General features: G+C 47.3%; 4 protein-coding genes across 4 annotated transcripts; all 4 read left to right on the top strand.

The window, feature by feature from the left end:
- Positions 1 to 46: 46 nt before the first annotated feature.
- Positions 47 to 2,446, top strand: C8Q69DRAFT_454631 (hypothetical protein). Its single transcript, XM_028629715.1, has one exon. The coding sequence runs from the start codon at positions 122 to 124 to the stop codon at positions 2,081 to 2,083; it is 1,962 nt and encodes a 653-aa protein (XP_028490006.1). The 5' UTR covers positions 47 to 121; the 3' UTR covers positions 2,084 to 2,446.
- On the top strand, positions 2,447 to 3,743 carry C8Q69DRAFT_454633 (DNA-directed RNA polymerase III, subunit Rpc31). The gene is made up of 3 exons (XM_028629716.1): positions 2,447 to 2,704; positions 2,757 to 3,003; positions 3,069 to 3,743. The coding sequence occupies exons 1-3, from the start codon at positions 2,597 to 2,599 to the stop codon at positions 3,458 to 3,460; spliced, it is 747 nt and encodes a 248-aa protein (XP_028490007.1). The 5' UTR covers positions 2,447 to 2,596; the 3' UTR covers positions 3,461 to 3,743.
- Positions 3,744 to 4,047: 304 nt separating this feature from the next.
- Positions 4,048 to 6,132, top strand: C8Q69DRAFT_503867 (putative NADPH-dependent FMN/FAD containing oxidoreductase; the record flags this gene model as incomplete). The annotated part of the gene is made up of 4 exons (XM_028632521.1): positions 4,048 to 4,203; positions 4,257 to 4,432; positions 4,484 to 4,582; positions 4,632 to 6,132. 4 exons carry the CDS (start codon positions 4,048 to 4,050, stop codon positions 6,130 to 6,132), a joined length of 1,932 nt encoding a protein of 643 aa, XP_028490008.1.
- Positions 6,133 to 7,661: 1,529 nt separating this feature from the next.
- C8Q69DRAFT_396135 (putative alpha-1,3-glucan synthase) lies at positions 7,662 to 15,548 on the top strand (the record flags this gene model as incomplete). The annotated part of the gene is made up of 15 exons (XM_028627723.1): positions 7,662 to 8,015; positions 8,069 to 8,244; positions 8,296 to 8,521; positions 8,572 to 9,044; positions 9,097 to 9,389; positions 9,442 to 9,973; positions 10,020 to 10,464; positions 10,514 to 12,735; positions 12,783 to 12,824; positions 12,875 to 14,000; positions 14,050 to 14,220; positions 14,284 to 14,434; positions 14,492 to 14,793; positions 14,851 to 15,211; positions 15,280 to 15,548. The coding sequence occupies 15 exons, from the start codon at positions 7,662 to 7,664 to the stop codon at positions 15,546 to 15,548; spliced, it is 7,143 nt and encodes a 2,380-aa protein (XP_028490009.1).
- Positions 15,549 to 15,817: the final 269 nt, after the last annotated feature.

The raw sequence follows: 15,817 nt of genomic DNA on the forward strand, positions 1-15,817 counted from the left end.
CACCTCCGAGCTCCCCGCAGCATCATCCTGTTATGCCTACTGTTATTGCCTCCTAAGGTTATCCCGTTACAGGGTTACGGCGTCTGATACCTTCTAGGCTCTATTATGCGCGGAGCCAGTCATGTCTATCCCTCCAACATATAAAACGGTGCTATCGCACCTTGATCAAGTCTTAAGTGACCCATCTGTGCCTCTGGATGCCCCCGCCATCGAGAAATTGAAGGCCGAGTTTACTCAGAACACTGACCGCCAGGCGGCTGCGACCTTGCTCACACGGATATCACAGCTCCTACCTGTTCTTCAGGAAGATCCTACTCCGCTGACAACTTTGGGAATAAAAGCTACAGAATACTTTTCCTTCTCTGATGTCCGTTCGGTTGATCCTCCCGTTAACTTGATCGCGGGGATCAAGGCGCCTTCTCCGCCGGTCAATCTTCTCGCACTCTCTCTACTGGGAAAGGCCGGGAGAACGCCGAGTGATGCAGCAATAGTAGCTGGAAATTCCGAGCTAGTCTCAGCTCTCGTGGAGCTCTGGCTGTCCACATCCGCAACTGCCGTCTCTCAGGCGGCCTTCGATGTTTTATGGTCTCTGCTTGAGGTGGATCATGCTAGCCAGCTGGAAGATGGTGATCAACAGAATAAGAGAGAAGAAGTTGCTGCTGCTGGCCAGGGTCTTATGTGGCGCAGAGTATTTGGGGATAAGGACGTCTATGGACTTTTCTTCTCAATATGCGGCCTCGCAGATGCCCTGCAACCAGGCCAGCTGACTAAACGAGAAAGGACAGTGGCACAAGGCAGGCTAATGGACTTTATCGTGAAAGCAGCCTTATTGCGATGGGATGCAGTGTCAGAATCGCATATAGCAGACATCGAAGCCAAATACAAAAGTTCGAGTCTCTTGCATTTCGCGGCCTGCCGGATGGTTGATACAGGGGATGTCTTGATGCATATGACTTTGCTGAACTTTTACCGTGAACTTCTCCAAGTCAATGCTCCAGGTCTTGAGGCTAGGAACTATCTCAGTTCAACGTCAACTGTTTCATCACCTGCACTTGATTTCCTCGAGGCGAACGGGCTGCATTCTACGTTGCTGGGGTACTATTTGAGTGACGGATCGCAGCTGGAAATTACCGACCTCTTGTATCTTTCCAGTCCCATTATGGCATATGTTGCACAGTATGCACAGATGTATCCAAACCATCTATTGCAGAACTCTCAGGAGACTCTAGATAAGATTCTAGAGAAGATCAACCGGTCTTTCTCAATCTCATCGGCAGAATGGGCTCATGGGACCGTCCCCACGGGAGATCTTATTATACTATCCTGTTTGCCTAGAGTGATGCTTGTGGAAGCAGGACGAAGATCTCTAAACCCGCTCTCGGCGCTTCCAACGAATCCACCGAACAAGGAGTGCTACGAGGCCCTGGCACGAATCTTCCAAGGGCCACCGAAGCCTCAGCAACCGCAATCGGTAGATCTGAGTAACCCGAGCGTGACTCCCACTAACTGGCAAAAAGAGGCTGCGGCAGCTCGAGTGCTTTACTTCACATATTTGAATAGTCACACTAATATGTGGACCGATGCCACAACAGCCGCTGATATCGTTGCCATGCCGGACGTCGCTTTGGCTGCCCTTTCCCTTATGAAGGCCGTGATCACAGCGAACTGGCAGCCCCTGTCACAACAGGCCGATAGTGGATCAACTAGCTGTCGCTTTCGATTGCCAACAGAGGACGAGCTGGGCAGGTTGTCTCCCTCTTCGCAAGGAATACTCCCTTTGACAGGGTTCTGGGCAGTGCTCACTCCACCGGCCTTGACTTCAGTGCTGCCGTATCTCTTCAAACCGCCACGGTCGTATGCAAATTTTGTTGGAGGGGGCAGAGGAGATACAGAGAGTGCAGTTTGGAGGATTGCCACAGCAAAGTATGACGTCCTGGTGTCTCTACACAGTGCTCTCAAGGAGAACAGAGGCCAGATGGAGGGATTCGATGATGTCGTCCGCACACTTGCACAGCGGGTGGCAGAGGGTCCAGGGGGTCCTATATCACAGGCAGGGAGCAGGGTAGATGCTCTGGAGCTGTAGACTAGATTCTAATGATGACATAGAGAATGTTAGAATGATGTACGATCTTGTTCAGAAATCAATACCGCCACGATCAGTAGGTTATCAATTCTTAGACTAGACATGACATCCTATGGATAATATGGAAGGATCTCAACATAAATCCTGACGGTACAACTAACTACCTATTATGCGCTTTCAAAACAGTTGCAGATCAATGCTGCTAAAACATGCATCGCTGATCGACGCGGGGTAGCTCTTAGGTTTTTCGCGCAGAAGCCCTATTTTCCCCTTCCGGCAAGAAGTCAAAGGCGGTGAAATGAAAGCTGCGGGCAACTGTTGATGAAATCGCCGGAACTTTTTTCTCCGTAGTGTCAAACTGCAAATGGCTTCTTAAAGAAACAACTAAAACTTCAGTTCTTTGTTCATTGCCGCGCATATGTTGGGTCCAAGAAAGACCGCATAATCACCCCTGTCTCTCCGATCAGCTCCCGTGACCTCCCTAGCACATTGGTGACACGCGGCCGATAAACCATGTCACGATTCGGCGCAAAGAAGGGCAAGAAGCTCCCAGGTGCGGAGTTCACCTGGGATACAGAGCCTGGCGGTCAACCGGACACTGCTCCTACGCCTCTTTTTCCAGTAGGTTTATTCTCTTCGCCCATTTAGCCGGGCCAGACTGACGCTGCGGCAGAAATACACAGTTCCCCTTGCGAGAATGCTCTCCGCTCGGGAACAGTCACAGGTCAACCTATATCGGGAGTTGAGAGAACGATTCCATGAAGGCCCGTATTACAGCGTTCTCGGTGGATCAGGCACAGCAGCAAAGAAGGGCAGCGCTGCTCGTGTGCACTTTGACCCTTTCCATGGGATGCCTTCCTATTCGGAGAAATACCAGAAGAAGAAGCGGACGCTTCCAAGGCTACAGGGAAGACCTTATGGTATGTTCTTTAGTGTGTGGATCTTGCACTGGTGTCTGGCCATTCTAACATTTCACGCTTCCCAGTCCTGAAGTTCTTCCCACGAGAGCTCTGGCAGACTATTCAGCCCAGCTATAAACCAGAGGGCGGTCTTGATGCTTCACAACGCATTGGTCTCAAGCGTGGCTTTGAGGATGAGGAGGATGACGAAGAGGAAATTTCAAAGCGCCGCAAGGCCGACGATGATGAAGATGAGACCGAGGAGCGCAGACAGGCGCATGATGAAGATGAGGAAGGCAATGACCTCGATGAAGATGAGGAGAGGGAAGAAGAGATCGTTGATGATGATTTCTCTGAGGATGATGATGAAATGGGTGGAGATTACAACGCAGAACAATACTTCGATGGTGGAGAAGACGAAGGTGATGGTGATGGTTTCGCAGATGGAGGCGGTGGTGGTGATGAGGACACATATTAAGCCGACTATCTCTTTAAGATACCCCTCTTGTTATCTTTTCTTTCTTGTTCAACAGCGAATCGCATGGTCTGGCTCTGGAAAGGCGTTGCGAGTGTTAAAATGCTGTTTTGCCCAAATGGCTGCACACGGCGCAGTGCAGTTAACTACCTACAACAAGCACATGGTTAATCTCTTTCTTTGGCATAGTATAAAAAAAATGGAGCGTTTGCATATTACATTCTACTCTATCGTATAAAGATCATATAGGTTTCGTTGGTGATGGATAGCAGCAAATATATATATATCGGAAACTTCCGCGTCCATCTACTCAACCAATCAAACGCGCTTTTGATATGCCTTCCACCACATCCTCATGTTACTCAAACCGTCGCCTGATTTATGCGCAGAACGATCTATCCATTGAACGAAATCAGATCATATCTTTCTTTCTGATTTCCAGCCATACCGTGACGTCATTCCCAGGGGCGGGGAGTTCACTAAGTAAGTGGAAGCTAAAAAAGAAAACTATTTCTCAAACCCCGAGACCGGCCAGTCAACCCCGCGTAGTCTTCATATTGCTGATAACCGTACGGACGCTTCTGATCAAGATGAGTTCCGGCGATGATCGGGAGAATGACAGATCAGCAATCGTGTTATACGGTTCAGAAACCGGAAATGCACAGGAGGTAGCGGAGGAGTTGGGGAGGCTTGCTGAAAGATTGCATTTCTCGACTCACGTGGCCGAGCTTAATGAAGTTAAAGCTGTATGCAAATCCATTCCAGTATTGTAGTTCAGAACGCTCATCTGAAGACATAGGATTCTTTAGCATCATATACGATTACGATAATCGCCGTGTCGACCACCGGTCAGGGAGACTTTCCAGCCAATGCGAGATCGTTCTGGAGGACGCTTCTGCTCAAGAGGCTCCCGCCCACTTTCTTGCAGGGGGTGAACTTCGCACTATTTGGGTTGGGAGATAGCTCATATCCAAAGTAGGTGACAAATTCTATTGCCTCCAGATGAGATATCGGCTAACTAGTTAGGTTCAATTGGGCTTCGCGGAAGCTGTATAAGAGGTTGCTACAATTGGGTGCTAACGAGATATATCCATCCGGAGAAGCTGATCAACAACATCCAGAAGGGTGAGGTCCTTTCGAGTCTTCATATTTGCCACGTACTAATAGCTCATAGACTCGAGGCTACATTTCTACCATGGTGTTCAGATCTGCGAAAGCATCTCCTCGACGAGTATCCCCTTCCTTCCGGTCAGCAGCCGATACCGGATGATGTACCGCTTCCTCCTAAATGGATCCTAGAAGAACAGAGCAATCCTTCAGTGTTCAAAGAACCAGACGTGAAGATAGTGTCCGGGGTTGAAAACGACGAATACCCAGGACTTTATCGTCTTGATCATGACGAACGACCAATCCCTAACACATTCACTGCCAAACTCACTCAGAACAGAAGAGTCACGCCATCTAAACATTGGCAAGATGTCCGCCATATATCTTTAACGGTCCCTGAATCTATGAAATATGATCCTGGAGATATGATTTCCATCATGCCGAAGAATTTCCCCCAGGACGTTGATAACCTGATAAAGATGATGGGCTGGGAAGAACAGGCAGATAAGCCCATCAAATTTGTCCCTGGGGTCGGCCTGCGGTCCAAAAAGAATATTCCACCAGCACCGATTCCCTACCTCGTCTCCTTCCCACATTTGACTCTGCGGATTCTCCTGTCAGATTATTTGGACATCAAGTCTATCCCTCGACGATCCTTCTTATCCGCCATTGCCCATTATACGAATGATGAGATGCATAAAGAGCGATTGTTGGAATTCACGAAACCTGAGTATATAGATGAATTATGGGACTACACGACGCGGCCTCGACGAAGTATCTTGGAAGTTCTTCACGAATTCGACAGCGTCAAGATCCCCTGGCAGCACGCCGCCTCCGTCTTTCCTGTTCTGCGTGGTCGACAGTTCAGTATTGCAAGCGGTGGAGAATTGAAACAAACCCCGGACGGTGGCACCAAGTTTGAGCTGTTGATCGCCATCGTCAGATACCAGACAGTTATCAAGAAGATTCGGGAAGGGGTATGCACGCGATACCTCTCTGTCCTTCGTCCAGGGAGCACGGTTAAAGTTCAGCTGCAACGAGGAGGACTCAATTCCTCCATGAAGCAACTTATCGGGCCATCCGTTCTTGTCGGTCCCGGAACGGGCATCGCTCCACTACGTGCCATGATCTGGGAGAAAGCTACTATCGCAAAAGCATATCGTACAGAGAATCCGGGTATAGATCCCCCAATTGGACCCACCGTCCTTGTATTCGGCGGCCGCAACCGCGCGTCAGATTATTTCTTCGAAGAAGAATGGAAGCAGCTCTCGGAAACAATTGATTTAAAGGTCCTAACGGCCTTCTCACGAGATCAGAAACAAAAGTTCTACGTACAGGATGTCATCAGAGAGAACTTCAACATGTTGTTCAATCTCCTGCATGATTTGTCTGGATCTGTGTATATCTGTGGTTCATCTGGAAAGATGCCACAGGCAGTTCGAGAGGCGTTGATAGAGACCTTTCAGCATGGAGACCACAGTGGAGTGGAGAATTACACTAGGGAACAGGCGGAGAAGTACTTGGTCGAAATGGAAAAACTCGGAAGGTATAAGCAGGAGACGTGGTGATAGAACCAAATATTGACCCATTGAGTCAGATTGTTCTGGATCATATGCTTGGATTGGTAAAGACCTTTATTTGGATATGCTAATAGACCTGTCTGCACCCTCTCATCTGACGATAGAAGCGAAATGCTCAAAAGAAAGATGCAAAAATGTTTCTTCCTGATTAGAATTCCGTACGTGATGTGCGAAGGAAGCCCGATCATTATGACACATCTCCAACTCGGTCAGTGAATACGGAAATCATACCTGACGCCGGAGGTAAGGCCGTCTTCCTGGTGTCCCGGGATATTCTTTTGTGCTCTCTTGGAAACGGATAGCTCGGACATGCCGCAATGGTGTCGGGGAAGATGATCGATCCATGGACATGGACACCAGGAACCACTAAAACCGTGCGGCACCTCATGTTTATTGAACAACATTCGTACATATGTTGTAACAGAGACTCAGGGCGAGAACTCGGCCCCTCACGATCCATACTATAGCTGCAGTCGGTACTTTCGGGGGTGTTGACCTGAATCGAGCGCTGCGAGACAGAGTTCCAGCATGCAACAGATGATTTGTTCAGGCAATTCGATTTGATAAATAAGCCCGTGTTTGGGTAATCTAAATGATAGTCAAGCTACTTTTAAGCGGCTTACAGTATGAGCTAAGATAGGGTCCGTAATGGCAGGATATTCTGATACTTCGACTCTATCACTGGTAATTCCTTGGCAGTGAAGTATAAATCCCATCTAAACCTACATTCAGCCTCTAGTCTAATTGACCAGACCTTTTGTTCCGATCATATCTTATTCTGCCAGGTTATATCCAGGGATCCTTGAAGGGACAGATCTAGAATTAAAATCATACTTTGGGACCAAGCTGAGAAACTCACAGCCGGGGCAACTCCATGTCCATCTCTTCTGTTTTCAAATCTGTGTTCAGTGGTTCCTCCAGCTCGTCCATGATTTAGTGATACTAAAACCTAACACAAAGCATATTGTTTAGTACTCCTCGTAACGGCGTGATATAATCGTGATGGAATGTGGATTTGATTATGCTGTTGTTCTCACGATCCGTCTTTGGAGCTGCAGTTCCGAGGCTGGATCTCTAGTTATCCTAGATGAAGTCACTGGGCCCTGCCACGTACTGGCACAAGATATCTCTTTGTATGGTGAAACTGAATACAAGCGTATGATGACAATGCATTGTGTACTATTTGTTATGATATCCTCATCGTGCTTCAATATCAGTCGGCTACTCACCACTGCCTTTCCTAAGTGCTAAGTATTCGAGCCATGGGCTACATAGGGCTAGTCAATATACCCATTAATCATTTAAATTGTCTTTCTCACTGAGTTTAGGAAGAGGTTTCTTCCGCAACCTAGTTCATGCATGGGAGACATCGAAAGTGCGAGCTCGTTGTGTGCTGTTTCTACAATTAATTCCTCCGTACGGTCATCCTCAACATTTGCTTCGGTAACCTCTGGTTGGGATTAAGCGTTTTGCAAGTGCTTGATTTGCTGCCCCCCTGTTGGGTAGGATATAGCGCAATGAGACTACAGGCAGTAGTTACCAACTCCTGTATTCTGTTGATTCAGGTGATATCTGCCCTCCGCTATGATCCCGAAGAAGTTGGTTTCAATCTCAACGAAAATGAAACGGCCAGAGACCCTATGGATTACTGGGGAGAGTGGAAAGATCACAGCTACTACCCATCTCCAGACAATTGGCGAATCCCGTTCTATACACTCTTCATTGACAGGTTTGTGAATGGTGATCCTGCCAACGACGATGCGAACGGGACGCAATTCGAGCATGATCTGCTTTCAAACCAACTTAGACATGGCGGGGACGTAAAGGGTTTGATGGACAGTTTTGACTACATACAAGGCATGGGAGTGAAGGTAGATTTGGCCCATGATATATATCTTGAAGGAGCTGGTTCTGACTTACACAGGCTCTCTACATTGCTGGCATGCCGCATATCAATATGCCTTGGGGATCAGACGGATTTTCACCCCTTGATCTGACCCTTCTCGATCGTCACTTTGGTAATATAGACGATTGGCGCGAAATGATATCTGAGGCTCACAGACGAGGGATCTATATCATTTTGGAAAATACTATGTCTACGTATGTGGGAAGCAGAATTTCAACACAGAAAGAGAAGCTGACAACTTTTAGGATGGGTGATCTTATCGGCTTCAAAGGTTTCCTGAATACATCCGCGCCATTCAATCCTTACGAGTATGATCATGTGTGGAAGTCATCACGTCGTTATCACGATTTCCAACCTGGAGATTCATGGCTTGAAGAATGCGCGCATCCTCGATTCTGGGATGATCTCGGGAGAGGAGTGACTTCACAGATAACATTAGTCCGTGGCTGTCGTGATAGCGAGTTCGATCAGGTAAACCAGACTGACTGTGTGGGGTTGGGAATCTGCTGACGACTTCCTAGTACGGTGAAGTTGCGTCGTTCGGAGATTACAGAGAATGGCAACGGCAAGTCAGCAAGTTTGCATTCGTACAGGACCGCCTTAGGGAGTGGCGAACCGATGTCAGGCAGAAGCTTGAACACTTTTCTTGTCTTACCATTGCAATGCTCGATATAGATGGATTCAGAATCGATAAGGCAATCCAGGTTACTCTCGATGCGCAGGCAGAATGGTCAGATTCTATCCGTCGTTGTGCCCGCCGGTTTGGAAAAGAGAATTTCTACATTCCCGGCGAAATAGTGTCTGGAAATTCGTTTGGATCACTTTATATCGGTCGCGGTCGACAGACAAACCAAACAATTACGAACATGACAGAGGCTGTCACCTTGACCAACGATAGCGACCATAGAATGCATATCAGACCTCCTCAGAAGGCAGCACTCGATGCATCTGCGTTTCACTATAGTGTTTACCGCTCTCTAACAAGATTCCTTGGGTAAGAAGTGATTGTTTTGGATGTTTGGTGCGGATGCTAATTTGGATTCTAGCATGGATGGCACATTCGAAGCAGAAGGGGATCCGCCATCGAATTTCGTCGAACTCTGGAACGGGCTGGTCCAGACGAATGACATGGTCAATGTAAACACAGGAAAGTTCGATCCGCGTCATCTATATGGCACGTCCAACCAGGATGTTTTTCGGTGGCCAGCGATCAAAAACGGCACAGAAAAGCAAGTCTTAGCACTATACGTGGTGTCTTTGTTGATGCCAGGGATACCAAATATTGCTTGGGGAGAAGAACAGGCGTTCTACGTTCTCGAAAACACCAATGCGAATTACGGTGAGTAGCACTTCTCGAGAGGCTAGACGCGGAAATCACTAAACAATTATAGTTTTTGGACGTTCCCCTATGTCTTCCTCCTTGGCATGGCAACTGCACGGCTGCTACAAGGTCGGCTCAGTGAAATATCACGATTTCCCGATTGGAAGTGCTTCGTATGGTTGCCTTGATGACAATGTCAGTCTGGACCACCGTGATCCAACGCATCCTGTTCGGGGCTTAATCAAAACAATGTTTGAGATGCGTCAGAACTACCCTGTCTTGAATGACGGGTACTACCTTCAACAGCTCTCAAATAAGACCTATGATCTCTATTTACCAGGAAGTAATGGTACTCCCACAGAGACGGGCATGTGGAGTGTACTGCGAGACCGGTTCTGGGGCGTGCAAGACTTTACTAGTATAGGCCAAGGAAACCAGAGCGTTTGGTTAGTCTATCAAAATGATAACAGGACTATAGACTACAGATTCAACTGCTTTTCAGAGGATGCACTGATCTCACCGTTCGACGCAGGAACAACGGTAAAGAATCTGCTTCCTCCATTCGAGGAGTATACACTAGAAAGGAGTTCAAAAAAACTACGGTAAGCTGGATATCTAATGCGAAATACTGGTTGCTGACCATGACAGGCTGGAGGGATCTGAGAGTTGGAATGGCTGCCTGTCCATGTTAACCTTGTCTCCTTGGTCATTCAAGGCATTCGTTCCTAAGAAAGTGTTTGTGGAACCCTCACCATTTATTACGAAGTTTACTCCAGGGCATGACTGGCGTATCCTTTCCACAATAAACGCCGGTGAGAGTATATATATCGGTTTTCAATTCTCATCAGAGATGGATTGCAACAGTATAACGAATGCGATCTCAATTAAATCAACGGCCTATGGGAATTATACTGCTCAGCTTGACAAGAGTACAGTCTCTTGTAACACAATCGCTGAAACACAAATGGTTTCTTGGCCTGGAGCTCTCGCAAGCGTATACAATTACTCGGTCCAGTTGACAAACGTATTCCACGGAGTGCACGAGATAATCGTCAGCAACGCAAGCAACAGGAACGGGAACCGTATGACCAATGTGAGTGATATAAGATCTAACACGAATAAACCTCTAACGAATATGCTAGTCTGTCGATCATTTCATATTTCGAATAGGGTCCATGGATAACCCAATTGTATGGCCAAGGGAGGCTAACTACAGTACATCACTGCTCTACGAGGATATTTCAAGAAATGGAACGTTATGGGTCTCTCACAAAGCTCACGGTGCAGACAAGTGGCGTTATACCCTTGACTTTGGATCTTCTTACAGTGAATGGATGCCATATCAAGGTGGCGACCAATCCATTCCACCCAAGAACTGGACTGGAACAAAAAAGCAAAAATGGGACGGCGAACATATCATGGTGCAATACTGGAATAGAATCACAGGAAGCAGTGACCATTGGCAACACGGAGATGTAGGCATCTATGGCCTTCCACCTAGGCGATACCCCCATTTCTGGATCGAAGGATCATTCAATCAATTCGGATACGATTCTGGTTACGACAACGAGATGGCCATGAATAATCTTACCGGGAACTGGGAGTATGATTTCCTCGCAGAGTGGCCTGCTCAACTCTCGTTGAGCGCATGGGGAGTCAATCCCGATGGTCAACCAGATGAGACACAAGTATTTGGGGATCTGGATGGAGACGGGGTCCTCGATCGCATTCCACCGTTGTCGCTGTTGACGAACCGTATTAACCTAACAGATCCCCCGCCTTCTCCATATCTCTCCTGGAAAGTTTCTCTGGATGATGGCAACCTGAGATATTTCAAGATACCAATCGGATCATGGAGAGTGCAGTTAACTCTTTATCTCCTGCTTGCTCTAGTACCGGTTGCCACTGCTATGATCTCAGTGTGGGCATATCTGAAGCTCTTCTATCAGATCAAACTCAACAGATTCGGTATTTCTGAGAAGCAGCATATCGTACCTTTTTCAATACGCAATTGCTTAACCCAACTGCGTGGCACTTGGAATCGTCTCAATGCAGAAGGAGGTTTTAGCAACGCCATTTCAAGGATCCTCAAATATCCGCAAGACAAAAGATCCAACAGACAGGCGCCCAATGCGGACGCAGGAGATAATCGACGTACTGTCCTCATTGCCACCATGGAGTATGATATCGAGGATTGGGATATAAAGATAAAAATTGGTGGGTTGGGAGTAATGGCGCAGCTCATGGGCAAAAACTTGGGTCATCAGAACCTTATATGGGTCGTGCCATGCATCGGCGGTATCAACTATCCAGAAGATGAAAGAGCCGATCCAATAGAAGTGAAAATCCTTGGGAAGACCTATCTAATTCAAGTTCAATACCATGTTCTCCGCAACATCACATACGTTCTTCTTGATGCGCCGGTATTCAGATCTCAGTCCAAATATGAACCCTATCCACCGAGAATGGACGATCTTAACTCGGCGATCTATTATTCAGCTTGGAATTCATGCATTGCGGAGGTGTTAAAACGATTTACCGTTGATATATACCACATAAATGATTATCATGGTGCGGTAGCTCCCTTGCACCTATTGCCAGAAACAATACCCTGTTGCTTATCTTTGCATAACGCCGAGTTCCAGGGTCTATGGCCCATGAGAACAAAAAATGAGCGCGATGAAGTCTGTCGAGTCTTCAACCTTGATCCGGTGATTGTCAAGACATACGTCCAATTTGGTGACGTTTTTAACCTTCTTCATGCCGCAGCAAGCTACTTGTATATCCATCAAGACGGTTTCGGTGCAGTTGCCGTCTCCAGGAAATATGGAAAAAGGTCATACGCCAGGTACCCTATCTTCTGGGGGTTGAAGGAGATAGGTTCACTTCCAAACCCGGACCCCTCAGATACAGCAGACTTGGATGCAAGTGAAGATTATAGTAATGCTCAAGTGGACCATAACTTTGAAGCACGTCGAATAGCTCTGAAGCAGCAAGCTCAGGAATGGGCCGGTCTACACCAGGATGCAAGTGCTGAATTGTTTGTTTTCCTTGGCCGGTGGTCGATGCAGAAGGGGATCGATATCATCGCTGATGTCTTCCCATCTGTTCTGGACGGTTATCCAAGGGCACAGCTCATATGTATTGGACCTGTCATTGATGTTTATGGGAAGTTCGCTGCTATAAAACTCAGAAGATTGATGGAACTTTATCCGGGACGGGTGTCTTCAAGACCGGAGTTCACAGCCTTGCCCCCTTTTATATTCAGCGGTGCTGAGTTCGCTTTGATACCATCTCGCGATGAACCGTTTGGCCTTGTTGCAGTCGAATTCGGCCGCAAAGGGGCTCTGGGGATCGGATCCCGGTGAGTAGCAATCATGGGTATCAAGTTACGTTTCTGACCTCTTCCAGAGTAGGTGGTCTCGGGCAGATGCCTGGATGGTGGTACACGATGTAAATCCGCAAAGCCCTCAGACAGCACGTTCTATACTAACAGTTTTCAGTGAATCAATGACAACGAAGCACCTTATTCACCAGTTCAAGCACGCAATCCACGAAGCTTTGGCTTCTAAAACAGCTACGCGCGCAGGCATGCGTGCCCAAGCCGGAAGGCAGCGATTCCCTGTTATGCGATGGCTACAAGAGCTTGATACTCTGCAGTCAACGGCAATTAAGAAGCACAAAAGGTATAGGTCTGGAAAGACTTGTGCATGGTGGACCCCAGCGCTCTGTCTTAGTATGTTTAAACCAACACCGCCCGCTCCACTTGGCTGTGGAGAGTCCTCTGGTGGCGCAGGGCATATTGAGGGTGCGTCTCATTCATCTGGAAGCCGAGGAGGTCGAGATGAGACGGAAAACCGCTCAAGGAATAGATATGAGCTACAGATTGAGGGAAGCTCCTCTTCTGAAACCGATGCACGATCATCAGATGACACAGTAATTCGCACAAGGCATGGCCAACAAAGTCGACTGACACTGGACATTGAGTCAGATAGCCCTCAGCATTGGAGGGATAGGGCGATTCAAATATACTTAGACTTCGGAGACTTCGATCTCGATGATTTCGAGGTCCCTTCCGCATTCCTGAGGGACCCAGCGATCAATTCTCCTCCGGATTCATGCCTTAATACACCGTCCACGACAGAGACTTCAACCACTCTGCTGGGTTGTCCTACACCTCTCCAGTGGCAAGACTCAACAGCCAGTCTACTAAGTGTAGAGAGCGTCGTGAAAGAAAACCGTGATTATAATCTACAGAAGATCCGTCCTCTCTTCACCGATTCAAACAATGAATATGCTAGAAGATTTGAGAGGAAACTGGAGAACCTTAACGGAAAGAATTCCGAAGACCAGTTATGCATCGACGAATTCCTTTCTAAGTGTGAAAAACACTGGTTCGGCCGATACCGTGATGCTAAAATGGGAAGCATGCCCGCATCGTCAGTTGAGCGGGCCAAAATACACAGCGACAGTTCACAGAGCTCATCATCACACTCTGTTCCCCTCGACAATGATAATGATATTGAACAGTTTCTTCTGCCACGAGGTTATATTCCTCCCTCCGGTCTAAAGAGACTTCTTCTCAGACGGTTGGGTGACTGGCCCTTATATTCCCTGTTACTCGCATTTGTTCGTCAACCGAATAACCTCATCGAAGGACCCTGCTGACATTCACCAGGGCCAGATAATTGCGGCAAATTCGTACCAAGTTACTCTATTGAATGGCGAAGTTGGTGAACCAGCTGAGAAGCTATACATTGTCGCAACCATATATCTCGTATCTTCTATCATATGGTGGATCATATTTCGCTTGTTTAAGCCAGTTGTGGTTTTGTCTGTACCGTTCATTGTACGTCACGAGATACCTGTGCTTTTCACGTATGCATTTTCATGTTTTTACTGACTACAATAGTTCTATGGCTCTGCCTTCCTTTTTATCGGCTGCTCTCCCTTTGTCCGAATAGGAGTGGGTAGGGCTTGGATGCAGAATGCTGCAACAGGCCTGTATGCATTCGCATCATCCAGTGGATCTATTTTCTTTGCCCTCAATTTTGGGGATGAAGGTGAGTAAGAGATCGACAAATAAATATTTTTTGTATATGTATTGACTATCCATGGAGGGAATGCACCTGTAACGTCGTGGGCGTTTCGAGCTTGTGTCATACAAGGAATTCAACAACTATACGTTACCTTCCTCTGGTTCTGGGGGAGTTCCTTGACCACAGCAAGTGAGACAGGGTTGAAAAAGACGAGCCTTGCTGATTCCAATCCTCACACACTCATTGGAGTGGGAGTGGGTATTGCTATCTTCCTCTGGGCTATAGGTGGTTTAATATTCCTTGGGCTACCGAGCTATTATCGCCAAACACCTGGCAAAGTCCCATCGTTCTACCGGACATTGCTGCGAAGGAAAATAGTTCTCGTAAGTGACATCCCAGCGGAGGATTATGCCATTTCTTCAGCGTTGACTGTTTTCTAGTGGTTTTTCTATACTGTCTTTATTCAGAACTATTTCTTGTCGGCCCCCTATGGCCGAAATTGGCTTTACCTCTGGTCTAGCCAGCATGCAAAGAAATGGCACATTGTACTCCTTGTACTGCTATTCTTCGTTGTTGTCTGGGCGATATTCCTCTGGTGTTTCAGTGTGCTTTCTAAGCGACATGCATGGATTATTCCCATATTCGCTGTTGGACTGGGGACACCCCGCTGGTGCCAGATGCTGTGGTCGACATCGAACATAGGCGCATATCTTCCCTGGGCTGGCGGGCCACTGGCCAGCGCTCTTGTAGGTAGAGTGCTCTGGCTCTGGCTTGGTGTGCTCGACACGGTTCAAGGTGTCGGTAAGTTTGGATCCATGGATTATTTTATCCGCACGTTTCATCATGACTGACGCATGGTGGAAATGCAGGCTTCGGTATGATCTTGATAAACACACTAACACGGTTCCATATCGTATTCACCTTACTCGCAGCTCAAGTCATTGGGTCAATTTCCACTATCCTGGCTCGTGCCTCTGCTCCAGATAAAGTAGGGCCCGGAGATGTCTTTCCCAGCTTCGCTGCAGGCGTCTCGGATGGACTGTCTAGAGTATCATTCTGGATATGCTTGATCTTTTTGCTCTCCACAAACGTTCTTTGCTTCATGTTCTTCCGCAAGGGGCAACTGCAGAAGCCGTGAATATTCTAGCAGGTCCTATCAAATATGGCATGCGAGATTTCGAGTTATCGTTATAGACGCTTGGCAATTATTTTCTGTCTGAGCTTTGTTTGATAGTCTCCTAATTTATGTGCATGTGCTGTGGTTAGCATACATTTCTTATTCCATTATTGGATGTCCGTCCTGGTATATTGAATAGTTTATTTCCATCGAAGATCCATTGTGGCTCCATTGGACCTGACATGTTGTTGCATCTACTTGGTGAGCGTGCGATTAGCATCAATTGATTG

This window comes from Paecilomyces variotii, assembly GCF_004022145.1.
Source record: "Paecilomyces variotii strain CBS 101075 chromosome Unknown C8Q69scaffold_1, whole genome shotgun sequence".
Classification (NCBI taxonomy): domain Eukaryota; kingdom Fungi; phylum Ascomycota; class Eurotiomycetes; order Eurotiales; family Thermoascaceae; genus Paecilomyces; species Paecilomyces variotii.

Bases quoted from the DNA above. Each gene is read 5' to 3' on its own strand.
- C8Q69DRAFT_454631 (XM_028629715.1), top strand. From the start codon at position 122: ATGTCTATCCCTCCAACATATAAAACGGTGCTATCGCACCTTGATCAA.
- C8Q69DRAFT_454633 (XM_028629716.1), top strand. From the start codon at position 2,597: ATGTCACGATTCGGCGCAAAGAAGGGCAAGAAGCTCCCAGGTGCGGAG. The intron at 2,705-2,756 runs GTAGGTTTATTC...ACGCTGCGGCAG, and splicing joins CTCCTACGCCTCTTTTTCCA to AAATACACAGTTCCCCTTGC. The intron at 3,004-3,068 runs GTATGTTCTTTA...CACGCTTCCCAG, and splicing joins GCTACAGGGAAGACCTTATG to TCCTGAAGTTCTTCCCACGA.